Source organism: Ambystoma mexicanum, chromosome 4p (assembly GCF_040938575.1).
Source record: "Ambystoma mexicanum isolate Mex_15411 chromosome 4p, UKY_AmexF1_1, whole genome shotgun sequence".
In the NCBI taxonomy this organism is placed as follows: domain Eukaryota; kingdom Metazoa; phylum Chordata; class Amphibia; order Caudata; family Ambystomatidae; genus Ambystoma; species Ambystoma mexicanum.
The window spans coordinates 454,583,316-454,610,974 of NC_090927.1; the positions used below are offsets into that span (position 1 = coordinate 454,583,316).

At 49.1% G+C, this 27,659-nt stretch overlaps 1 protein-coding gene across 1 annotated transcript in view; it reads left to right on the plus strand.

The window, feature by feature from the left end:
• PDIA6 (protein disulfide isomerase family A member 6) overlaps positions 1-27,659 on the plus strand; it is a 179,943-nt gene that overhangs the window by 122,857 nt on the left and 29,427 nt on the right. The window contains exon 11 of the mRNA XM_069605971.1: positions 24,020-24,178. Coding sequence (XP_069462072.1) covers positions 24,020-24,178 — 159 coding nt within the window. The remainder of the gene's footprint in view (positions 1-24,019; positions 24,179-27,659) is intronic.

Genomic DNA, 27,659 nt, shown 5'->3' on the forward strand with positions numbered 1-27,659 from the left:
CAAAGGGCTACAAGGAGGGATCGTAGCGGAAAGGGAGTTAGAAGAGGCGTTGAAAAGGGGAGGTAGCGGAAAGGGAGTTAGAAGAGGCGTTGAAAAGGGGAGGTGGCACCAAAGATAATGAAGCAATACTTAGGTTACAACAGAAATGCGTGGGCTATCGGGAAAGGTTGTGCATCTAAACTATAAAAATACATAGAGAGACAGCATGCGGGGGGAGATAAACCTGGGAGAGTTCTGGCATGGTTGTACAAAAATGAGACTCCCAGACCAGTGATCAGGACGATAGTGAAAGAAAACTGGAGTATAGCAGATACCCAGGAGGACGTGAACCTAGAATTTGCAAATTACCATGTCCTGTATGGGGACACGGAGGAAAGTGATAATAATGCAATAAGCGAAATCTTGGAGGATATAGGATTGTCACAGATTAGCGCTGAAGAATGGGAGGAGCTTGACGCGCCAATCACGCTAGAGGAATTGAAAGGAGTGGTGAGGCAGCTACCCACTTGTAAGACCCCGGGGGCCGATGGTCTCCCCAGCAAATTTTACAAGATGTATAAAAATGAGGTGCTCCTACCACTCCTGGAAACGCTCAACGAATCATACGAAGTCAGAAAGCTGCCAGAATCCTTGAGAAGCGATAATCGTACCGCTTCTGAAACCCAATAAGCCTGGGGGGTGAGTGCGGATCCTATAGACCCCTGTCGATGCTGAATCAGGACAGCAAAATATTGACGCTGTCCTGGCAAACAGAATGAGGAGTCATTACTAAATTAATCCATCCCGATCAAACTGATTATGTCCCTGATAGGAACATATCCAACAATCTTAGGCGACTCCATCGAGCCATTGAATATGCTAACGAAGAGACAACTGAAATGGCAATTGTCGCTGGATGCAATTAAAGCCTTTGACTCGGTCAAATGGCCATGGTTGATTGCTGCTCTGACAAACTATGGAATATGGCCAGGGTATCTGAGATGGGCCAAATTGCTATATAGTGAAACGCTGGCCAGAGTGAAAACGGGGTCAGTTATATCAGAGAGGTCGAGGCTTGGTAGGGGCACCAGACAGGGTTGTCCTTGGTCCCCCATGCTGTATATCCTGGCCTTGGAGCCTTCGGCGATATATTTGAGGCAGCAATATGACAGAATAGGCATCGTCATTAAAGGAGAGTCGCATCTAATTTCCTTATATGCTGATGACATGTTGCTGTATCTGTGCTACCCAGAAGAAAATCTACAGTATGTCCTGGAAGTGATGGACCGATTTGCAGGGCTCTCAGGCATAGCAGTGAACCCCAAAAAGTCTTGCGTGTTTCCATTGGGGAGGTATAAAGGGATCCCACTAGAGCTTATATATACTTATATAGCAAGCCAACTCCAGTACGTAGCTAAATAGCTTTCTGATGAGCCGACCTCTGAGATCAGGTTGTTCCAACAAGATATTGCCCCATTATTCCTTAAAGAGATGATGTGGTTACCTAAAGTAGACATGGAGGTGCGCCTGAGGAGGATGGTACCTGGGTGGGAGTTTGCGAAGAGCTTCTAAAATGATGGAGGACACTTACCCATGCTCCCTACAGGTGCCATTGGTAGCTCTGGCAGGAAAAGAAATACAACTTAGATTAATGATCAGGAGGCAGTGGGAGTCTGTGGGGATAGCGACTCTGGGAGATATATGGCAAGAAGGGAAAATAAGGGATTTCGAGGGGATGCTGGAAGAAGCAGGGGTACATGCAGGACAGTATATTACATATCACAGGGTGGTGCAGTGGATCAAAGAGACGTGGTCGGAAGACAAACTATCGAGTGAACCTGATACCGCCATAAACACAATATACGACATAGCAGAAGGGGCCACGAAAATCAAGACTATATGAGCTGGTGATGACCAAGGTGGGAAAGGAAGTGGTACAACTTAGACAAGATTGGGAAGAAGTGGGGACCCCAATGAGTGATGGGATGTGGGAGCATGCCCAACGGTATCACAAAAAAGTGTTGAGGAACGGTCGGCCACAGCAGATACAGTTGTATGTCACCCACTAGGGCGTATATGATGCCACAAAGGACAACTAAATTTAAAAATGCAGGGCGACAAGCATGCCCCAAATGTAATGAAGAAAATGCTGGAATGGTGCACATGTTCTGGTCATGCCCAGAAATAGAATGTTTTTGGGGCGAAGTGGCACACAGGATGGAAGATAAAGGGATCACAGTATAGAGATAGATACAGCATGGGCATGCCTACTAGGTGAGTTCACTAGACCATGCAAGCAAAAGCACGTGAGCAAATTGAAAGACTTGGTGTATGCACTAGCGAAGAGGAAAATTACAATGAAATGGAAAGCATGTCACAGACCAAGAATAGAAATGTGGTGGAAGGATTTACAAAAATGGGCAGAAGCGAAACAGTATGGCAAGAGGCGAGTAATGTTGGAGGGGAGGAGGAAGCAGGAACCTTTATGGCCTGGAAACAACTCATTGCAGAGTTATTTGGGCCTACAAATGACAGGGATAGTGACCAGGACCCACCAGTAGTAATCGATGCAGAAACCTCACCACATGATGAAGAAACGGAATAGGAAGGAACGTAGGCTTGTGGGGAGGGGTGAAACGCAGTGGACAAGATAAAATGATGTGTATTAATATTTTTATGAACGCAGTAAGTTTGGTTTGTGTTGGTTGTTGAAATAAAATCAATACAAATTGTTTTAAAACCCTGTTTGTGGAAATTTGGTGGCTCGTCGAGAGCCAGGCAGTGGAAAAAGTCCCAGCCTCCCAGAGAGGATTAGGCTTCTTTTCCAGGATTTTCAACATGCAAAAGAACCAGGCTGGCTGGAGAGTTGTTGTACCGCTCCACCCTCAACCTCTCCTTCCCTCTGCAAAAATTCAAGATGGCTACTCCAGCACTCATTGCAGACACTGGACAATGGAGACTGGATTTGCTCCCTGGATCTGAAGGACGCTTATCTACACGTCCCGATAGCCCCATCGTGCCATTCTGCGCTTCGAGATTCTCGACTGCCATTTCCAAGATAGGGTGCTACCCTTGGCCTCACCTTAGCCCCCAGGGTATTCTCTGGACTTGTGAAGGTGGCGGCAGCCCTTCTCGGGGCCCAGGGCCACCACCTCTACCCGTACCTGGAGGACCGGCTCGTTAGGGTGAGATCTCCAGAGGCGGTACACCACTCTTCCTCCACACTTATGAACACACTCCACGACCTCAAACCTTACCTCTGCTTTTTGCTGACCCTAGGACGAGGTTGAGTGTCTTGCACCGCCTGGAGGTCCGAAGCGCTCTGAAATTCTATCTGGACAGGGCCATGGGCTTCCGCAATCCGGACGCACTGTTTGTGACCTTCAGGGGGGGCGGAGGTGGTATCGGGCATCCAAGGCCTCTATTGCACAGTGGATGGTCTCTACCATCCTGGAGGCCTACGAGGGCCAGCACAGGCCATTGTCAGCTAACCTGCACGCCCACACTGACAAAGCTATCGCCATTGCATTCCAACGGCAGGTACCATGGCGGGTCATCAGCGGGGTGGCCTCCGGGCAACTGTCGGCTTTTTGTAAGCTTTATTGTTTGTACGCTGGCTCTAAGTCAGACCCGGCTGTCGGGCAGACAGTTCTAAGAATATTTTTTCTTAAGGAGGGTCTCCTCTCCACCCTGGGGCTACATTCAGTTGTAATAGCCAATGCAGTATGAAGAAAAGGGGACGGGACATAAGATTAATGAATAGTTACTCACTGTAGTGACTAACGTACTGTTAGTCCATAGTCCCCTTTCTGCCATACGTCCCACCATCTCTTCCCTGCCCCACCCCCCCTGAATAATACTGGTGTCATTAGGCAATGGTAAATATTGCCGACTCGTCAATGGGGACTGAGTGGCGCTGGTCGGTGGAGTCAAGGGAGCGCATGCTCCCAGGGCTGCGCCCCAGCGTGCCTGTAAATTTAAAGGGGAAATAGGTTTATTGTGGTGAAAGGGGTACCGTCTCCCGTCCCTAGCGAGGGACGCCCATGCAGTACGAAGGAAAGGGGACTATGGACTAAGTATGTTAGTAACTATCAAGTTCTTCCTCTGACAAGGAGAACCAGGTGTCTATGCGCACGATCCAGAAGGATGTAGGGTCACAATGCCGATGGCGGAAACGCTGAGGGGGGACGACACAGACGGCGGAAATGCTGCTGGCGGCGCGGGCCCAGTAGGCCTACCACTCGTACCACTCTGAGGGATTTATCGCTGGGCATCCTTTCAACCCTACACATCCTGGTGTTGGAGATTCTGAAAAGGATGCCGACGATGTTAGGCAAAGTTTGAATGCAGTACTCTCTGGCAACACTGCAAGAAACTATGACTACAGGTGTAAGCAAACCAACTTTTGGTATAAGTCTATACTACAGTTTTGGTAGTGTTGACCAGCCAGGCTTATCTCAAGAGGGGAAATGTGAGCAGTAATGTTACACAGAGGTCTACAATCACAGGTGTTCAAATAAACTCTTACACACAAGGGTTCTTGGTTAAATACTTATAATTTATTAACCATTCAATAGAAGGAGGCAATTATATAATCGTACACAAATCTACTTCAATACTGTATGCGCTAAGTTTCTTAATCGGATAAGACCCTTTTGGGATGGCTCACACACAATCTACAATCGCGCCTTGAAGCACTTGTGCATAGGCGCGTTATAAATGCCCTATCATATCATCATAAGTAACTTTAGTAACAACGGTGCTGGGGACATGAATATCTTACTGTGACATTCAGAATACTTTTCAAAGAGGAGTAAAAGGCAAAGGTATTAGAACAGAAAAGGTTACAATTATTCTTAAACAGTGTAGATATTGAGTTAACCAGAAGAGTCGGTTCAATTCAATAGGCTAGACCAAAGTCAATGGACTAAAGTCTTAGATGGGACAAAGCAGTTCTTGTAAGTAGACAGAAAAGTCTCTGCACAAGTTCTTAGAAGTAGTTTGTAGAAGAATCGTCATATGTTGGGTCACAAGCTGATTAGGCCTGTGAGTTGCAAAGGTTTCAAGTACTTTCACTGCGAGAGGTAAGTACCCTGTCTGATTTTACAGTACCTTACAAATTAAGAAAAAGAAGCAGCTGAGGACTTCTGTTCCTGGCAGTTCCTGCAGATCTAGGGGGCTTCAGCCTTGGGGGCAAGAGGAGGACATCTGGGGACTCCTGCCCTGCACGAACAGTCAAAAGCTCGCAACTGGCAAACTTAGATTCCGGTAGCTGTAAGTTAAGCACACAAACTGGCGTCCCTCTCCCTGGTTATGCGGTTTCCTGCAGCACTCTGATGAAAATGCAACCAGCTCTGAGATTGGTATCCAGGTGGCTTACTGTTGAGTTGATTGGTCCCACCAACTCAAAGGGAGAAGTCGTCCTTGCAGGGGCTTCTTGATAGAGGTGAACTTGGCGATTCGGACCTGCAGCAGGGCTTCACCGGGCTTCACCGGGCAAACCAACGGTCCAGGAGTTGCAGCAGCCGTCCCCTTCAAGCTCGTCTTCGGTTCTTTCGTTCCAGTGGTCTACTCTGCCTTCCAAGCCAAAAGACTCTCCTTTTATTCAGTTCTCTCCCATTTATGCCAGCCAATCACCACAGAGTGAATTTGGGTCTCCTAGGAGACTAAGCACAGGGAGTTTCGAGCACCTACCTCACTTCCTGCCCACCCCAGACACTCTGCTGCCAGAGGCGGTCTTCACTCATTCACTCTGGTTCATGCCAAAGGCGAAGGAATAAATGGACCATATCTAGTTTGGCGTGCAGAGACAAACTTTAGGACTTTTCCAAAAAGAAATGGTGAAAAAAGACCGGTACTTGTTTAAACAAAGGGGGCTCAGACGCCATCTTGAAAAACATGGCTCCCACGGTTTAACGCTATTGGAGCTAAAAATAGTTTGCGGTCAGCAAAAATCATGGGAGTTTGTTGTAAAACCACTGCCACCAGCCATTCTGAGAGGAAAATGTAGCATGTGACTGCTACATGAGTATCAAGGCATAGGGGATACTAATTAACCCCTCCAGCACTCTATTGTAAAAGATGTGCTGGGTCTAGGAATTTAAAGACTAGTAAAGCCAATTTCGCTTTACTTACTCTGGGGAAACAGTAGTTTATCCCAGAGAAGGTATCTATCCCTTGGGAAAGCCTGAAAAGGTTTCCCTGTGCCATTGCACTGAGGGTGCTGTGTGACATAATGAAAAGATGCCTATGGAGTGGTTTACACTCCATAACCAAAGAACATACAGAGGTAAAACACATATCAAAATACATGAGTGGGGAAAAAGGCTCACACTCTCTCCAGGTTAAAAAATCGAGTCCTCAAAATCCAGCAAAGTTGCTGGGGAGGGGGGCTCTCTAAGGTGAAGGGAATTAGCACATTCTTGAGAATTCTCCCAACAGATGACACCGGTGGCCCCGAACCAGCTGCTGCCAAATAAGAGGAAGTGGCACAGGGACGGACACAGCGACTACGGACACGGATGACGACTCGGCCACGGTGTACAGTCCGCCGCAGCCAAGGGCTTCTCCCCCAGATGAGGTGGGGTTGTTCCATGCCAGTGTCCAAACTCTTCCAACTGGCCAGAAGAAACCAAGAAGGGAGGTTTCCTATACCAACGGCACAAGGCCAAGAGGAAGACCATCTTGGCAGTGCCTCTCCTGGACAACTATTGGGAGGAGGACCTAGCTTTGAGAAATCCAGCCATGCCCCGGGCCGAGAGGGATAGGCTGGAGAAAAAAAAACCATGTGCTGAAGTCCACACCCAAGTGCCTACGTTTGCAGCCTTCCACAGACTCGGTGGTGTCGGCGGCAGCGGGAATGTCGTCCAACCCCTCCTCTTTATCCTCCGTCCCTCCTGATAGCGAGGGGAAGAAGTTGGATCCAATGGGAAGAAAGGTAATCTACTTGGTGGCATCAACAGTACGCGGCCAATGCGCTTGCAATCCTGGCCAAGTACGACAGGGAGCTTTGGTATAAAATGGCCCCGCTGCTGGTGTTCCTATGCGACGACAAGCGGGCCGAGGCACTTTACGTCCTCCTGGAGGGGGAGCTGGCATCGGACCATGCCATCAGTGGCCCTGGACGTCGCAGACGCAGGGTTCTGGCAGATGGGGAACGGCTACCAACTTCTGTCGGGAGGTCCAGTCGAGGGTGCTGGACATGCCCTTTGACATGGACAACCTCTTTGTGAAGGCTGTCGACGAGTCGTTGCAGGCCATTAACGGACAGGGAAACGGCCCGTGCATGGGCACTCTTCAACACCGCCCTTCCTTTCGTGCCTCCGGTGGGAAATCTGGCAGATCGTCGAAAGGTTTCGGCAGAGGGTCCTCTTCATACCGTCAACCCTCCCAGTCCACGACCCAGGTGGCCTACAGAGGCCATTCCAAGGCTTTCAGTGGCCAATGTCGCTCCCAAGGTGGCATGCAGGCCCAAAGCATGATTGTAGCGGCCTGGATGTCACTGCCCCACCCATGCACCCCGGCGAGTGGAAGATCTCCACCGACCGATGGGTGCTGGACGCTCTCGCCCACAGACACACTCCAGCAAAAGTGTCCCTTTATACCTCCGGTGGCCCGGCAAGAGCAGCACATTCCTCAGCTCTTGCAGGAAGTTACGGGCCATGATAAGAAAAGGGGCTAGAGCCGGTTCCAAAGCGACTCGAGGGTTCTGGAGTCTACTCCAGATACTTCTTGGTAAAGAAGACCAGGGCTGGAGGCCCATTCTAGACCTGCGCCCTCAATGAATACCTCAAGTCCCAGAAATTCAGGATGGTCCCGTTGCAGCACGTGCTCGGCCAACTGGAACAAGGAGACTTCTTGACTTCACTGTATCTGGAGGACGCATACTTCCACATCCCCATTCACGAGAAGCATCGCAAGTTCCTGCAGTCATGGTACAGGGAAGGCACTATCAATTCAAGGCCCTCCCCTTCAGTTGGAAGTCGGCGTCCAGGGCGGCCCATCCGCATCTACAGGGGATACACGTGTACCCATACCTCGACGGCTGCCTCATCCAGGCCAAGTCAAGGGAACTGGCCATCGAACACACAGAGAAGACCGTCCGGCTGCTGACTGATTCGGGGTTCTCTGTCAACTATCCAAAGTCCTGCTTGATAACATTGCAGAACGCACTGTTCCTGCGTGCCACACTTAACACGGTCTCCTGCCTGGTGGCACCCTCGGAAGAACAGATAGCGGCCCTGCTGGGCAAGGTGCAATGGCTGTTGACACTGAAGAGCGCCGCGGTGCGGACCATTAAGTCGCTGCTCGCCATGATGTGGATCTACCTGAGCTGGCTCTGCAGGTTATGGATGCGTCCCCTTCAGGAGTTCTTGGACGCTCGCTGGATACAGGAGTCCGGAAGCTTCGCAGACAAGACAAGATTGTTCTCGACGAGGAGTTGCGTCGAGCGATGAGGTGGTGGGGCTTATGCGCCAACATCGCCGGGGGCACAGGCTTTCAGAGCGCCCCGTATAAGTTGACGGTCACCACAGACGCTTCCCTGGAGGCCTGTGGCTGCCGCAGGAGAGGGATCTCCACATCAATGTCCTAGAGCTGCGGTCAGTGTTCTGGGCCCTCAAGTCGTTCCTTCCGTCCCTCAAGGGCAAAGTGGTGAGTATCTTCACAGACAACACCATCACACGGTTCTAAATCCGGAAGCAGGGGGGCACCCGATCTCCAGTGCTCTCCAGAAAGGCGCAGGACTTGTCGCACTGGGCCGTCGACCAAGGTATGTTCCTCATCCCCTTTGACCGGGCGGGAGTCAAGAACACCATCGTGGACTCCCTCAGCGGGGAGCTGCGCTCCTGCCACATGTAGGAACTACATCGGGATTGGATGGAGTGCATCTTCCGCAAGTGGGGGCAGACCCCAGATAGATTGGTTTACGACTGTGACAAACTCCAAATGCCAGCAATTCACCAGCAGGTTCCACCAGCCTAGGAGTATGGGGGACGCATTATCTCTGTGGGAAGGCCTGTTCCTATATACGTTCCCTCCATTGGCTCTTGCTGCGAGTCATCAATCAACTCAAAAGGTGCCGATGCAAGTTGATCCGCATTGCCCTGGCGTGGCTGAGGCAGATTTGGTACCTGGACCTTCTCAACCTGTCAATGTCCCCGCCGGTCAAGCTGCCATTGGTCGCGGATGTACTCACCAGAGAAGGAGGCGCAATCCTGCACCACAAACCAGGATCGCTGAACCTGAGGGCTTGGCTCCTGCAGCCCTAGAGTTCGGAGGGTATGAGTTGTCGGACTGCAGGGAGGTCCTTGCAGGGCCAGAGCGTCATCGACTCTTAAGTGCTACGGGCACAAGTCGAAGCGCTTTGCTATGTGGTGCCGGACGCAGAAGATCAACCCTCTGAGGGTCACCACCCCGCAGGTTCTTCCGTACTAGTTGTCCTTGGCCAAGGCGGGGCTGGCTCACGCCTCTATCAAAGTGCATCTGGTGGCCATCTCCCACTACACCAGGTCTCTAGGACGAGCTTCTCTTTGGTCCCATCGTCTCATCAAAGAGTTCCTCAAAGGACTCGTATTGATCATTCCCTGCCGGTGAAGGCTCCTGCCCCGGCTTGGGAACTCAACTTGGTGCTGACAAGGCTCATGGGGGTTGGTGTGTGGGGGGGGGGCCCTCAAGTTCCTCTCATGGAAAACTACTTTCCTCGTGGCCATCACCTCTGCCAGGAGATTAGGTGAGATCCAGTCCCTTTCCTGCAAACCGCCATAACAAGCCTTTGCTGTTGCTTGTGATTTTTCTGAAACCTTAGTCGCCGGCGGAAAGGACTTTCTGATGCTTAGAATCACATGCTGTACATATGGTCCGACATCCAGTGGTAACCATAGAGTATTGCATCTTGTCTTTCGGGGACCGAAAGGGGACATCAGCATAGGCGTGTCTGTAACACTATACCTATCGTGTAGTGTACCCAAAATCACACACGCGCTGAGGTCCCTCAGATTGTTTTTTTCCGCCCAGATAACTGGTCGCCCTATAGCGGAGCTCTTACATAAGAGACATTGTTTAACTTAAACCGACTTGTCGGTTATTCTCCCTGAAGTAATTTCGACGCCAAGAACAACTTTGACGAAGACTGCGGGGACTTGTCTACGGCGGTGGATTTCGGCGCCTCAGATCCGGCGGCTGAAGTATCCACGTGGCTGGGCCTTCTGGCCAGCCTTTAAAGTAGGGAGAGTGGGGTCGGGGTGGCCATATTTCCGTTATGTCTTTCCTCTTTCCCCCTCTTTACCCTCTAGGTCTGGTCATCTTTCCCTTTTGCTATGGAAAGGACTCCTTTTAGGTTCTGCCCTAAGTGTAGAGTCAGATACCACTGGAAGGACTAACACGTGACGTGTAACTCCTGTCTCCCCTTAGATCACGATGAGAAGTGGTGGGCCGCGTATGGTATGTTGCGGGTGGAACCAACTTCCCCCACTGCCACACCCGCTGAAAGTGACTGGTGCACCTCCGATGACCAAACCTCTGTTGCGGATGTGATAGACCTCGAGGGAGACACTTCTAGGTCTGCCACGCCCATCCCCGACCCTTTAAGGCCTGACTCTGGTCTACTTTACTCTGCACTCGCTGAATGTGGCGCGTGCTTTGAAGTTCTACGTGGCACGCACAAAAGTTTCTGTAAGACGTCTCTACTATTCGTGAACTTTGGTCCTGTGAACCATGGGAAGGCCTTGTCCAAGGCTTGCATCTTGAGGTGGCTCTCCAGCTGTATCACACACTGTCACTGGTTGGCAAACCGACCACTGACCGGCCGTCTAGCCCATTCCACTAGAGCGATCGCTGCAACAATGGTGTTCCTGTATGGTGTGCCCCTGTTGGACATTTGCAAGGCTGCTACATGTTTGCTCGGAGGTAAGAGTAATTGAATCTGAGCCTTGCCACCTCCTGTGGATGTGTAATGTTGTACTGCTATTTCTGATGTTTGTTAATCTGCTTAGAATCACATGCTGTGCATAGTCCGACATCCAGTGGTCACTGCGGGCTATTGCATTTTGTTTTTCGTAGTCGAAAAGGGGACGTCGACAAGGCGTGTCTGTTTCACTATCCCTATAGTGACGTGCAGTGTACACACAATCCCTCACGCATCAAGGTCCCTCCGATTGTTTTTTCCACCCAGATATTGGTCGCCTATACGTGGAGCTCCTCGAGACATTGCAAAAAACTTCATTCGACCTTTGACCGCCCTTAACTTATATTATTACTTGCATCCCTCCTTTGGCGTTGTAGCTGCAAAGCTGTTCACCGCCGATCAAGATCTCCAACGGCGGTGCCTTCGACGGAAGAGGTTGTTCGGCGTTCGCCGAACACGTGGCCTGGCCTCGACGGCCAAATACAGTAGGGAGAGTGGGGTCGTGGGACATTTTATTGTTTCTCTTTGAGAATACCTTTCCCTTTCCCCTCACTTTCCTTCGGGGTTGTTGTCACATGCAATCTTCATCAGCTATGGAGAGGACACCCTTTAGGTTTTGCCGGATTTGCAAACACAATTACCTGGAAAGACAAGCATAAACGGTGTAACCGTTGCTTGCCCCTTGACCACAAAGAAGACGGCTGTGCGGCCTGTCAGCTCCTTAAGCCGAAGACTTTGAAAGACTGTAGGGTCAAGAGTTGGGCAGCCTATGCCATGTCTAGGTCTGATTCATCACCCGCCGCCGCCAAAAGTGACGAGGAATGTGACGACTCGACGTCCGTTTCGGAAGTCGTAGACCTCTAAGGAGCGTTCACGCTGTCCCCGGCCCCGACAAGCTCGGCTCACGCCATGCTTATGGGGATGAACATCCCGGCGACAAGGACGCACACAGAAAACACTCCCATAAACACACAACCCACGGCTCTTCCTCGTCGAAGACGAAGAGAGCATTGGCGCCAACGGAGACGCAGGTCCTACCGGCGGCCTCCTCAGACCGTAAGAGTCTGAAGCCCCCCCCTCACAACCGCGACTAGTGACTGGGCTACCCCCAGATAAGGGCGCTATCACTAAACTGCCAGACGACGCGCACCGGCAGAGAGTGCCTGTTGGCGTAGAGCAAGCAACGCCTGTAACGTCGATGCCGGAGGTACCCTCGACAGACAGTTTAGTTGTCGAGAGCCTGGCGTGGATTATTTCCACCGATCGCCAGAGACGGACGGCGAAAGAGACGTCGGTTACCGCTCATAAGGCCCGGGAGACGCCGAAAAGGTCAGAAGGAACTCTGGAACCACCCGCTCCGTCGAGAGGGACTCCTAGCCTACCAGAAGGCTTTTCAGAAGGTGAGGGGAACCTCTCTTAGACATTATGGGATAGGTCGAAGCGTTTTCTAACGGAAGGCCCTCTCTTTTCTCCCCCTGACCGCTCAAGAAACCCTAGAGAGACTCCAGTTCTGTATGGACAAAATGGAGAGGTTTATGGAGACTCTGAACCTTCCAACACCCAAGAGATCAAGAGCGGGACCTCAGGAGGATCCCAGGGCCAAGTACCCCAGGCTGTTTGATTCCCCCCCCCCCCCCCAAGAGGATGTAGATTTATGACCTCACTGGAGAGGACCCCCTCTTTCAGGAGGATGCCTTTCTTAGGCAATGAAGCGGAACAAAACCTAGAGGAGGAAGGTTTTGAAGACCACCTGGATATGGGTGATGGGGGTGCTTTGGAGAAGACCCAGAAGAAGGCGCTTCACAGCCTTGGCAGTTCCCATCAGCGTTTTCAGACCCTGAAGCCATAAACCTGTCCCCACCCAAAGACTCACCTATTAGGAATACATCTTCTATAGACGATCAACCTACCTTTAATGCACTCCTACGCCAAGCAGCAGCGCATTTCATGATCGAGACCGGGGAAACTTCTGCTGACATCAAATTTGCAGAAAAGATCATTAAGGAGAAACCCCCGTCAGCCAAACCATTCCCCTCCCCTCCTCGCCTCAGTAAAGAGACAAATGATTCCTTCATTATCTACTCCCGCGTTGATCAGAGGGGTCAACTCGAGGATAGAAAAATGTAGTCCTTATACATCTGACCCGTTATACATCAGGGGCCACTCTGTACCAGACTCCTTAGTGGTGACAAATACCAGGAAGAGAGCAGGGGTCCCGCTGTCAACTAGCGAGGCACCACCAGATAAAGAGGGTAAAAAATTGTATGGCGTGGGAAAGAGGATTACAGCCTCAGCTGCCTTTTCCGCAAGAATTGCCGACAACTCTTTGCTGGCAAGTTACGCAGATGCACAATGGAGCAAACTACGTAAGGACATTGAGGAGGTAACGGAACCCCTACGTACCCTCCTTCTAGCCACGATGACTGAAGGGACCTTAGTCAACCAAAGCATCATTAAAAATACTCTGGATGCTGCAGAGACGGCTGGGCGTTCCCTAGTCCAAGGGGTCCTTCTCAAAGGCCATGTATGGCTACGTAATTCAAGTTTTAAATCTGAAACACAAGCATCTCTTATTAACAAACCTATAGAAGATGCAAACCTCTTTGGTAAGGTGGTGGATGAGGCACTAGAGACCGCAAAGAAGGAATTTGACACAATCAAGACACTAGATCAAATTTCAAGGCCTCCCAACAAACGTGGTTATGGCAAGAAACGTTTTTTTTGAGGCCAACGCTAGCAGCAACAACGGCAATCCCCCTGCAGGTAACTGGTCCTCTAACCAAGGCACCAGTGGACAATATAACGAAAGAGGACAACGCCGTGGCAAGGGAAGAGGTCGGGGTCCCACCCCTAGAGGTTCCCAAGCCACCAACACCAAATGACTCAGAGTCGGTTCCCCTCCCATGCTTCGCCGGTCGGGGGCAGTTTAAGATCCTTTCTTCCAGCATGGGAGGGTATAACATCAGACCGCTGGGTACTATCAACCATAGCCCGCGGCTACTGTATAGAATTCAACAGTTCCCCTACGTACGGACCCCCAAGGGGACGACGCATGTCGCCAGAACACCTTGCCATCCTTCTTCAAGAAGTGGACCAACTACTAGAAAAAGGAGCTATAGAGGTTGTGCCTCTATCCCAGGTAATGGAAGGTATTTATTCAGTGTACTTCCTTGTACCCAAAAAGGACTTGACCATGCGCCCTGTACTAGATTTGCGCCCAGCGAACAAATTTGTCAAACCTCAAAAGTTTCGTATGGTGACTCTACAGGAGGTAATCCCCCTGCTTTCACAGGGAGATTACATGACAACACTGGACATGAAAGATGCATACTTTCATATTTTAATGTTGCAAGCGCACAGGAAATACCTCAGGTTCATGATAGAGGGCAAACACTACCAGTTCAGAGTGCTACCCTTCGGCATAGCATCAGCGCCAAGAGTATTTACAAAGGTACTGGCAGTGGCAGCGGCTCACCTGCGCAGGTCGTCCATCCCAGTATACCCTTATCTCGACGATTGGCTCATAACAGGGGATTCTTACGAAACATGCTTCTCAAATACCCAAAAGACTGTAGACCTTTTGTTTCAACTGGGCTTCTCCATCAACGAGAGGTCGTCCAGCTTAGACCCCAGCCAGATCAAAAAATTCCTAGGAGCTCTAATTCGAACAAAGGATGGCCTCGTCTTCCCCTCCCAGAGGGTCCAAAACATGCTGTTTCAAATCCTTCAAATGTGGCCGGTCGAGAGGTGACGGTACGCAAAGCAATGCGCTTACTAGGAATGATGGCGTCATGTATTTATTTGGTACCTCACGCGTGCCTGCGCATGCACCCAATGCAAGAGTGGCTCAACAGCCAGTGGTGTCAGGCCAGCGAACAATGGGACGATCTAGTGGTGGTCTCGCAGGCCTCGGTTCTCTCGCTACGGTGGTGGTCGAAGGAAAACCTGGTAATAGGGAAACCATTCGCCACCCCCGCAGTGGAAGCCACTCTAACCACAGATGCATCCCTCACAGGATGGGGGGGGGGGAGCTCACCTATCCAATCAGACTGCTCACGGAGTCTGGACTCCGAGCGTAGCATCCAAGCACATAAACCTATTGGAGCTACTAGCTGTGTTCAAGGCACTGAAAGCCTTCCAGGCACACCTACAAGGGAAGACAGTGATGGTCCTCATGGACAGCACCACGGACATGTACTACCTCAACAAGCAGGGGGGGCACTCACTCTCCAGGACTGTCCAAGCTGTCCCAGAACATCTGGAAGTGGGCTCTCAGACGCAACATGTTCCTACTGTCACAACATGTACCAGGGGAACTCAGTCTGTTAGCAGACAAACTCAGCAGAGACTTCCCTCTGCCCTTAGAGTACGAATGGCGGTTAGACGAAGACCTCGTCTTTGACGTCTTCACACAATGGGGATTCCCAGAAATAGATCTGTTCGCAACTCTGGAGAACTCGAAATGCCAAGATTACGCCTCCAGGTACCCCCAGAACCAATCCAAGGGGAACGATCTATCGATACCATGGTCAGGGAAATTTGTTTACGCTTTCCCCCCCCGACTCCCCTTCTCAACAAGATGGTGCACAAGATGCACCAGGAATAAGTTACCATGATACTGGTGGCCCCTATGTGGGCCAGACAACCTTGGTTCGCTCACTTGATGGAAATGTCCCTATCTCCTCCAGTGAAACTTCCCTGCCCGTACAACATGCTGTCATAGGACAAGGGCAGGACACTACATCCATGCCCTCAGACCATGAACTTAGCAGCCTGGCTCCTGAGATCATAGAATTTGGACATTTACAACTCCCGCAGAGATGCATGGACATTCTCAGGAAGGCTAGAAAGCCCAACACTTGTCACTGTTATTCTAGCAAATGGAAGATATTTGTCATCTGGTGTAGGGGAAGGAGCATCAACCCAGTTGACTGCTCTCCCACACAAATTGTTCTGTACCTGACTCACCTACTAGACTCAGGCTTGGTCATTTAGCTGCACTTTCCGCATACACCACTTCCCAACTTAAAGTGTCATGGTGGAAAGTCCCAGTTATTAAAGCCTTCATGGAAGGAGTGAAGAGGATCCACCCTCCCATAGCTGACCCCGCTCCCGGATGGGACCTAAATGTGGTACTAACCAGGCTCATGGGGTCACCCTTTGAACCCATGCACAAAGCAACACTTAAAGACCTCACTCTTAAGACTGATTTTCTAATGCCTATCACCTCCATTAGGAGAGTAGGTGAACTACAAGCGCTCTCTGTACTAGACCCCTTTGTAACAGTTCACAAGGATAAGGTGGTTCTATGCACAGATCCTAGGTTTGCACCAAAATGTATCTCTAAATTCCATGTCAACCAGTCAATAGAACTACCAACGTTCTTTCAAAATCCTTCAAACTTAGGTGAGAAGAGCCTGCATACACTGGATGTTCGCAGAGCAGTGATGTTTTATATGGAAAGAACTAGACCATTGAGAAAGACTAAACAGTTCTTTTTCTCGGTGGCAGCAGGAAGAGAAGGAGATGCAGTTTCGAAATCCACCATTTCTAGATGGATTGTACAATGCATCACTCTGTTACACTTTTGCTAAGAGGGAACTACCCTTCAAGCCAAGAGCACACTCCACTCGAGGCACTGGGGCTTCAATAGCTTTCATTGCAAATGTCCCTCTTGAGTCCATTTGCAAAGCGGCTACCTGGAGTTCTGTTCACACCTTTACAAAACACTACTGTCTAGATGCCCACTCTAGATCTGATTCCCAGGTGGGATAAGCAGTATCAAGACCTCTTTTCTCTGTTCCTTCTCACAACCCACCTCCAACTCCGAGTACTGCTCGCTAGTCTATGCACAGCATGTGATTCTAAGCAAATTAACAAACATCAGAAGACGATGCATTACTTACCGTAAAAGCATTTCTGATGGTTGTATCTGCTTAGATTCACATGCGCCCAGCCTTCCTCCCCGCTCGGATGGAAGGAACATAGACTTTCTTCTATATCTCTTTTCTGTACTCACTTGCATCTAATAGGCTCCCTCAGGGCAGAAAAAATACAGAGGGACCTCGACGCGTGAGGGATTGTGGGTACACTGCACGTCACTATAGGGATAGTGTTACAGACACGCCTTGTCGATGTCCCCTTTTCGACTACGAAAAACAAAATGCAATACTCCGCAGTGACCACTGGATGTCGGACTATGCACAGCATGTGAATCTAAGCAGATACAACCATCCGAAATGCTTTTACGGTAAGTAATGCATTGTCATATTCTTTATTCATGAGCATGTGAATCCATGCCAGACCACATGCTGGAGAAGGAACAAGTTACCTGTAACTATTGTTTTCCAGCATGGGTCTGGCATGGATTCACATGCGAACCCACCTTCCTGCCCCGCTGCGACTTTTATTGGTCATACTTCCACTTTACGTGCTACCGAATCTGACAATGGCTGCCAGAGGAGAGGCTTGGGGAGAGGCAGTCATTGGCTGGGGGGCAGTATGACACACAGCGGTCAGTGATTGGTTTAGAGGAGAAATACAGTTTTTAAGTGAAACATTTTTATTTTACTGAGGATTCCCGGCCTGACAGGGAATATTCATGAGCTTGTGAATAGCTTTATTCAGTTGCATTAGAAGCCCAATGCTATGGGTCGAATGTCTGTAGTGGAGTGCAACAAATCCAGCTAGAAGCTCAGGAGTCTCCTAAGGACCCTCCAGAAGTAGGACCTCCAGATCCAGAGTCCCCTCAACAGAGGGAAGGACTGAGGGATTGGATAGTCCAACCCGTGTCAAAGATCTGCAATGGTGCTGTTTGCAGAGTGCCACCGAACCAAAAAGAGCCCGTAGCTGCCGATGACCTCTCGTACTGCCGCAGGACCCTTCCAGACGTCCTCCCTCTTGTCCCCACGACTGAGGCTCAGGAACAAGGGTCTGCACCGCTGTAGCAAGACGGCATCCAGCTGGACTACTCTTTTTGAAACCAGAGGTACTATTTAGGCATGGGGTACTTACCTTATCGCCTTTTAGCCACGCTCTTCTCAGTGACGAATTGCATTGGCTAATCTTTTTGAGTTGATTTCAACTCTCGTCTCACAGCTTGTGACCCTACAAGTGATTTTTCTAACAAACCCTAACTTTGTGCAAGACTGGAGTGCATCAGATCCATAGACTGTGTCCCAAATGACTTTGGCACTCCTGGCTCCCTGAAGACTCTGCTAGTCCATTGACTTTGATACTGTTTGTCCCTCATAGGTGGTAGCTTGTTGTATACTGTTACTGCTGGGAAAGGCTTCTCTAGATTTCATTCATGGAATTAGTTGTCCTCACATATCCCGAGAAACTGTCTAACCTTTTTCCTTCCCTAACCTTTCCTTTCTGCAACCTCAGAATCTGCAAAGTATACTAGTGAGATATATAAATGCCATTACTGTCCTTGTGCATGAAGTCACCTCAGGGTGTAGGAATTGTACAAGAAGCATATCCAAAGATTATCCACTAACTTGTTTCGATTCTGAAAAGTGATTTTAAAGTTTATTGGTTACAACGAATTGCTTTTTTAAAGAATGCTTATTTAAACATTGATGTTAATTAAGTAACTTAAGTGTTACTTGTATTTACGGATTTCATTTGTACCGCTCTACAGCTCACATTTACCCCTCTTAAGATAGGCCTGGATGCTCAGTTTCACTACCAACTTGTGTAGTACAGACCTATACCAAAAGATGGGTTACCCAATACCAAGCAGATATGTGTTGTGTAGTCTCACAGTGTGACTGCACCAATTCTTATGTAACACAGCATTTTACAGAAAGGGGCGTTTGGCTGTCCAATTCTTCTTTATGGTGTGGAGCTTTGCTTATGTGATCTGGGACCTCTTCTGGATCGCCTACAGGGCACTCTATGGAAACATACTTTGGGGCTGCCATCATACCTACCAAACGCAGTTGTGAGGCACGAATTAGGACTGAACTCATTATCAGCACTATCAGAAGTGGCGTTTACTCAAAAATGCTATTTTCTCCCAAGAACTGGATTTATATAGAATTCAACAAGACGCTATTAAATAACCATCCAATATCTGTTGCACACTTTAAAGACAGAAGGGACACTTTGCTAGAAAAGATCAATATGTTACCTTACGATCTTCAACTGCACATGAATAAGGTAAAAAAAAGCTTTTTCAAAATGATTGGGCAGAATGTGTAGATCAGCTTCACTCCTATACCTCATTCGCTGAATATGTATTCATACTAAAACACCTCGTTTGTCTTATCTGATCTTATGTCCCTGCAAAGAGGTGCGAAAGACATGTTATTTAAACTAGATCTGCTCCATACAAAAAATGCGGACTAAGTATTGGGATATGAATGTAGATCACCCCAATGATAACATTTGTAGATTTTGTAATCCTACTCAAGAATCATTGAAACACCTTCCTTCACCTAAAATACGAGTCAGAACGATGAAAGAATTTACACAAGCAAATACCACCTTTGCTAGAAACTGTATATGGTTGAATTGTATGTGGGGAAACAAACAATACAACAATTCTTGCAACTGTACGGTTAGTAAACCACATAGTAACAGATAGAACATAATCTAATGTAAACTTTGAAACACACACTCAAGGAACTATGGTATTCTTGCTTTTTATGTGAAAATATGTGATGTTAAGCACTTCTACCTCTGTTTATTATCTGTTAGAAGTAAATACTTATTTTATTGTCTATTTTGTAGTGATTAAGTTATTGGAATGAATGTAATAATGCGTTCAAATTTGTAAAGGTGCCTTGAACTAAAAACACAGTTTTAATAGAAAATATTTAAACCATTTTAAAAAAGCCAGGTACCCTGTGGGAGCTAGACCTATTCAGGCATTCTGGCAGACAAAGGATGGGGATGGAGAACCCATCCCCACTTCCTGCCTGCCTAGACACTCCGGAGCCTAGGCAGGGATACCCAAGGGTTCCTGCCAGAGGCAAAACGCACACAGGCCTCCCCCTCCCAGAATGGTAGAAGAAGGGCTAACAAAGAACAACCACACTAGTAATGCCGAAAAAAGAATGGAGGCCCCAAGTTGGTACTTGGGCACCCCTATTCAGCATTACCGAGGCTCTGGACATAGCCTGCTGTTAGGTAAGAATTGGTGCAGTCCAACTGATGTGGGATTTCACAAGACGTATCTCTTGGTATTAGGTAAACCACCTTTTAATGTAGGACTGTACTACACACGTTGGTAGTGTGACTGAGCAGCCAGGCTTACCTTTAGAGAGGTAATGAGAGCTGTAGAGTGAAATCAGTAAATACAAGTATCCAATTAAACACTTGCACACAACTTTCAGTGCTACGCGGATGACACTCTGCTCATCTTCAGGCTACCCTCGGCCTCCTCCTCTACTTCCCTCATCTCTGACTGTCTGCTATCCAGGAGTGGTATGCCGCCAATGACCTCTGCCTTAATGCCAGTAAGACTTGGATTCTCCTCATCGGCACACCCAATCCCTCCTTTCCTGTAGCTCTCTGTCCGGACACCTTTGGCCCCCTCCCTGCTCCCACCTGCAAGGCTAAAAATCTTGGTCATCTTCAACTCTACTCTCTCGTTCTCTCCTGACGTCTCTAAGAAGTCACGCTACCAGCTGCACCTCCTCAGAGGTATTATTCCTTTCTTCTTCCACCAGAAGCTAACTGTCTCCAGAGCTCTGGTTCTCTCCAGGCTGGACTATTGCAAAAGTCTCTTCCTAAATCTGCCTGCTTCTACTCTCCGCCCTCTGCAACTCATCCAAAACAGACTGCGAGACTTGTTCTTGGCCTCAAGCCCAGGGATTATATCCCTCCAGTACTGAAACCTCTGCACTGGCTCCCAGTGGTTGCGAGGATCAAGTTCAAAACCCTCTGCATCGTCCACAAGGCCTTCTGAGGCCTCAATACCTTCGACTCTCTTCCTAAATACCTTACTTCTCGAGCTCTTCACTCATCTGCCTCCAATTCCCTCAGGGTCAGTCGCTTCTCCAAGCTACGAGTTGCTGCTAGATCTCTCTCTTCGGCTGGGGCCTCCCTCTGGAACAACCTCCCAGCCTCCCTGAAACTTATCTTCGGTTCCGGAAGCACCTCAACACCTTTCTCTTGGCATCTGCTTTTTCTCCTCCTCTCCCTTGCTGATTTCCTGGCTGACACTAAAACTGCACTGGGTACCTGGCCACCCTCTGACCTCGGCCCAGGTCCACTCCCCCGCCAGTCGCACTGCCTTCCTGGCAACCCCTGCACTTGGTGACTGTTTACTGTATCCCTATGGTCCCACTTCCACTTGACACTGGACGTCTGCACTTACCCTTTCACTTTCCACCTGCTGGCCGTACTTTTTACTTATTGTTTGTTTATTGACTTCTCCCATGTACTGCACTGTCCTCGCACCCCCCGCACTTCTCCTCCTTCCCCTTACCATGCACTTGCATGATCTGAATGACACCTGGCCTAGTAGGATCGTTGTCCGTCTCCCCTCTGTTCCCCCTTCTTTGCCTCGTCGCGCCTTGAAACACTATGTGTAGCTTTCTTTAAAAAGCATTAATTAGCTGTAACATTCAAAAAAGTGAACAATAAAGCAGGTGAGTAACATGTTCCAGCACCCGTCATTTGAGGTTAGTCTAAGATTTATATAGTATCTTTGCAATATTGAGTTTTTCAAGGAAGGAAAGGTTAGGGTTAGTTCAGAACAGACTAATCGGTTATAAGAACAGTTAGATTCTCCCAAAGGGATGCAGGCAGTCTATCACAGCATTAAAATGTTCAACATTTAAAACCTGTAAGGGAACAAGCGCTGAAAAAGCCAATAGGTTCAGAAGGGGGCCTTTAGGGAGCCAAGACAGCCAAAGTCGATGGACAAAGTCAAAGTTCTGATGCTGTTCTTCTTAGAAAATTGTTCTTTAATAGCCAGTGTTCAAAATGGAAATCCCAGCAACTGAAGAGGAGTCCCCTTTTGGCAAGCACAAGCTGGAAGGCCAATGCAGGTAAGTTGAGGTCAATTCAGTGTAGGTTAAATCGCACTGCGAAAGATAGAAATAATAACCAAATGGAAAAAGGATAAAGCACCCCAAGCCCCACAGTACCTTTTTGAAAATTAAGTTGTACCAGCTGGTTGCCTTCATGATGTAATTCAGTAGACCCTTGTTCCTGGTCATTGGTCGTGGTGACGAAAGGGAGGATGTCTGGGGTTCTCCTGAGGCGGGGGGGAGGGAGGAGAGAGAGACACACACCCCCCCGACCTCCCCCTTCGGTCATGGACTGTGGTGAGGGGACTCTGGATTTCTTTCGCCTGTAGCATCCTGGAAGACCACAAACATCTGGCCAGATTCGGACTTTGGAAGACCATGCACTCGCAGGTGCTCTAGGTACCCTGGGTATTGGGCTTCTGCAGCCTTGAAATGTTGCAGCAAGTCAGGGGTTACGCCAAAATAGTTTTTACCGAGGCTAGTTGGTCCAACCAGCCTAAGGGAGGAGTCGTTGTCTTTTATGGGACTTCCTTGTCGAATCGGGACCCGCACAGCTGCAGGGCTTCACCCGGCACTTCGCGGTCCAGGAGGGTGCTGCTGGTGTCTTCTGCTTTGGATGTTCTCCTCCAGGGGTTGACTCTGCTTTTAGCCCTCACTCTGTATGCAAGTTCCCATTCATTCACAGCCCTAGGCCGTCAATCCCACAGCAGGATGGCCAAGCCGGCCAATTGGAACTGGTTTCACTCGGGCATGCCAAGAGACAAAGGACAGGGACGTTTTGGGACCCTCCCTCACTTGCTGCGTTTCCAGACACACTGGAGCCTGGGTGGGCTTCACACAATGACTCAAACCTGATGAAAACAGAGTAAAAGCCCAGAAGAAACTAACAAGAAATGGTGAAAAGAGAAGACTGGGACCATTTTGACACTGATCACCCATGGGTGCTATACTTTATCTGAGGATTCAGTCTGCGGTAGAAAAGCACAATGGTAGGATAATTAAACAACTGCCACCAGCCATTTTAAAGTAGTGAGGCTAACATACAAAAATGTACATGAGTAAGTAGGAAAAGGGGCTACTTAGTAAACCCTCCCCCAGCACTCCCCATAAGATGGGGTGTGCTGGACCTACGAAGAGAAAAGGTAAGTAAAGTCAGTTTCACTTTACTATTCTTGGGAACAGTATTTCTCACAAGAAACAGTATTTAAACCTTATGAGAAATGGATTTCTCTGACACTGCACTGAAGGTGCTGTCTCACCATACAAAAAGTAGATGCCTCTGGAGTTTCAGACTCCAAAAAAAGAAACACATAACCCAAATCAGATCAAAATACATAAGTGCAGTGAGAAAAAGGGCTCACTCACTCCAGGTCTAAAATTAAAAAGTCCTAAAGTCCAGCACAAGAGCTGGGGGTCTCTAAGGTTGAAGGGAATTAGCACAGAAATTAGAATTTTCCCTAACGATCCCTCTGGGAGAAACTAACTATTGAACCATTTTCCCTCCTCAACCCAATTTTGGAATGGTGAACAAAAATAAGTGCTAATACTGACCTTGATTGATGTCACTCCGTGTGCTGGAACATGTTTAGCATAGAAACAAATTACTCACCTGCATTATTGGCTCTGGTTTAAATGAATTATTCCATTGAATGTTACTATTAGTTGCTGCTTTTTAAAGAGTGCTTAATTTACCTTGTGTGTATATATAAATGTAATACATACAAGTGTTTACTTGGTGCGTTGCGTTTACTGACTTCATTGTGCTACTCTACAGCTCACATTACCCCTCCTAAAATGAGCCTGACTGCTCAGCCACTCTACCGACTTGTGTAGTACAGGCCTATATTAAGAGTTGGGTCTGCTTAATACCAGGAGATAAGTCTTGTGAAGTCCTACACCAGTTGAATGCTGCAGATCCTTCTGGATATCTGGATTAAGGGCCGTCCAATCCTGCACATTTACCTACCCCATATCTGCTGGGAGAAGTGTGGACTGTGACTAGACAGTCAAATATAACAATATAACATTATTCCATGTAGATTGAATCAGTAGTGATTGATTGGTTTGTTTTCATTTTAGACTGAGATGCACTTTTAGTAAATAGTTGCTATGTCTAAAGTGTTGTTGACTTAACTTTTTGTGTTGCAAGGTGGCTGTGGACTGAAGCTGGAGCTCAGCTGGACCTAGAATCTTCCCTGGGAATCGGAGGCTTTGGGTATCCGGCAATGGCAGCTGTCAATGCTCGTAAAATGAAATTTGCTCTTCTTAAAGGCTCTTTCAGTGAACAAGGAATCAACGAGTTTCTCAGGTAATGCAAAAGCTTTGCTATAAAAAAATATCTGTTTTTGAAAACGTAGTCTTCTATTTAACCAAAGACTCCACATTTGAGGAGCATCTTGTTAAGCAGTTTGCTTGTAGACCTGCTTAATTTCATGACCTCGGGTTTCTTACTTTTTGCAGCATTTGTAACAGCACATTTTACCATTCTTGTGTGTTAACGTTTTCAGTTTGTTAGAGAATTTTCAGTTTCTGTGCTAGTTCCCTTTAACCTGAGGACCCCAGTCCGGTTTGCTGGACTCTGGAAAACCACATCCCTCAGCTACTGCTGGAAGTTCAGGCCATGCTAAGGAAAGGGGTGATGGAGCTAGTTACAAAGCGGCTCTTGAGTTTCTAAGGTACTTCCTTGTATGAAAAAAGACCGGAGGCTGGAGGCCCAGTCTCGATTTCTGACGACTAAACAAATGCATAGTCCCAGAAGTTCTGAATGGTCACTCTTCAACACGTGCTCGGACAACTGGAGGAGGGAGACTTTCTGTTGTTGGATCTGGAGGATGCGTACTTCCATATCCCCATCCAAAAGGACAGCGCAAGTTTCTGCGGTTCGTCGTTCATGGGAAGCATTACCAATTCAAGGCCATTCCCTTCGGCTGAAGTCTGCACCCAGAGTCTACACCAGTGCCTGGCGCCAGTAGGGACCCATCTACGACTACAAGGGATCCAAGTCTACCCGTACTTGGACGACTGGCTCATCCAGGCCAGTTCAAGAGACATTACCATCGACCACAAGGCGAAGACCGTCCGCCTACCGACTGATCTGGGGTTCTCAGTGAACTATGCAAAGTCATGCGTGACTCCATCGCAGGACGTGCTGTTCCTGGGATCCCGGCTCAACACTGTGTTATGCCTTGCGTCACCGTCGGAAGAGAGGGTAGCGGCCATCCTGGTCATTCTGCAACAGCTGCTAGCTCTGAAGATTGCCACGGTGAGGGCCATCAAGTCTCTGCTCGACATGATGTCATGTATTTACCTCATTCGACTCTGCAGGTTATGGATGCGCCCACTGCAGGAGTTCCTCGATGCCCTTTGGATTGAGGTGTCCGGAAGCTTCCAGGACAGGATCACGCTCGACCAAGGGTTCCGTTGGGCAATAAGGTGGTGGGGCGTGCGCTCTCACCTGACCGGAGGTGTGGATTTCCAGGCTTCGCCGCAGCAGGCGATAGTCACGACGGACGCTTCCCTGGAAGGATGGGGAGCCCACACCTTCACGCCAGAGGCCTGTGGCTGCCAGAGGAGAAAACTTAGCACATCAACATTCTGGAGCTACGGGCAGTTTTTTGGGCCCTCAAATCGTTCCTGCTGTTCCTCAAGGGCAAGGTGGTGTAGGTCTTCACAGATCATACCACCACGATGTTTTACATTAGGAAACGGGAGGGGGGGCACCAGACCCCCCCCCCCCTCCTCCCCAGCACTCTGCAAAGAGGCGCAGGACTTATGGCACTGGGCAGTTGCCATGGGGATGTTCCTCATTCAGTTTCATCTGGCAGGAGTAAAGAACAGTCGCCGAGTCTCTGAGCAGGGAGCTTCGCTCTTGCCACAAGTGTGAACTTCGGCTGGACCTGGTGGAGAACTCTTTTCCTCAAATGGGGCAATCCCCAGATCGACTTGTTTGCGATGGCGACAAACATCAAGTGCCGGAGGTTTGCCTGCAGGTTCCCCCAGCAGGGGAGGATGGGGGACGCATTCTCGTTCCCGTGGGAAGGCCTCTTTCTGTATGCGCGCCCTCCGTTGCCGTTGTTACTTTCAGTCAACTCAGATGGTGCCGGATGATCCTCATCGCACTGGCGTAGCCGAGGCAGATCTGGTACCCGAACCTTCTCAGCATGTCAGCGTCCCCTCCAGTCAAGCTGCCATGGTCGTGGATCTTTTCGCCAGGGAAGGAGGTGCAATTCTGCACCGGGATCGCTGAACCTGAAGGCCTGGCTCCTGTGGCATTAGAATTCGGGGGTTACGATCTTCCAGCAGACTACAAGGAAATACTCGCCAAGGCCAGGGCGTCATCTACTTTGAAATGCTACAGACTCAAATGGAAGAGATTTGCAATTTGGTGGCGTTCCCAGAAGATCGACCCTCTGAGGGTCACGGCCTCTCAAGTACTTCTGTATTTGCTGTCGTTGGCTAAATCGGGGCTGGCTCAAGCTGCCATCAAGGTTCATCTGGCGGCTATCTCCTGCTACACCAGATCCCCAGGACGACCCTCCTTGTAGTCACACCAGTTAGTCAAGGAATTAAACAAGGGACTATTCTGCTCGTTCCCGGCGGTGTGGGCTACGGCCCCGGCGTGGGAGCTCTATGTGGTACTTGAAAGGCTCATGGGAGCCCCGTTCGAGCCTATGCATTCTCCCGGTCGGGTTTCTGTCATGGAAGACAGATCTTTGTGGCCATCACCTCTACACAACTAGTGGGTGAGATCCAAGCTCTGTCCTGTAAGCCACCTTACTTGACTTTCCACGAGCCGAGGGTGGTGCTGCGTACGCACCCCTCCTGCATGCCCATGGTGCCGTCAGACTTTCATCTAAACAAGCCCTTGGTGTTACCTGTTTTTTTTCCAACGCCTTTGTCGCCGGCTGAGAGGACTTTGCACTCGCTGGATGTGGCTAGAGCGCTGAAGTTTTATGTGGCCCGCACATAGTTTCCAGAAAACGTCTCTGCTTTTTGTGAACTTTGGTCCTGTGAACCATGGGAAGGCCCTGTCCAAGGCTTTTCCAAGTGGCTCTCCGGCTGTATCACTCACTGTCACCGGTTGGCAAACTGACAGTTGCCTGGCTGTCTGAGTCCTTTCTACCAGAGCGATCGCTGCTACTACAGCGTTCCTGTCTGGTGTACCCCTGCTGGACATCTGCAGGGCTGCTACTTGGAGGTCGATGCACATCTTCATGAGATTCTACTGCGTCGACAGGGATTCCAGTAGGGGTCCCTAGTTGGCGAAGCGGTGCTGCGCAACCTGTTCGCTTGAAGGTGAGCCTGGTGAGGAGCTAAGAGATTGCTTCTGTGGAGCCTTGCCACCTCCCGTGATTGTGCATGTGTGAACTGCTATGTATTCTTTATTCATGAGCATCCGAATCCATGCCAGACCCTATGCTAGAGAAGGAACAAGTTACTGTTGTTCTCCAGCATGGGTCTGGCATGGATTCACATTGAAACCCTCCCGCCTGCCCCTCTGCGGCTCTTCTCTTGGTCCTACTGCCAATTCATGTGCTACCAAATTTGAAGATGGCTGCCAGAGGAGGGTCTTAGGTAGAGGGCAGTCATTGGCTGGGGGCAGTATGACCCAGATCTCGGTGATTTTTCTTTTACCGAGGATTCCCAGCCTGACAACAGGGAATATTCCTGAGCATGTGAATCCATGCCAGCCCCATGCTGGAGAACAACAGTTACAGGAAAGTAACTTGTTCCAACCTATAACTACATTTATGATGACAAACACAGTTACACTGTTGGTGTAATATTCA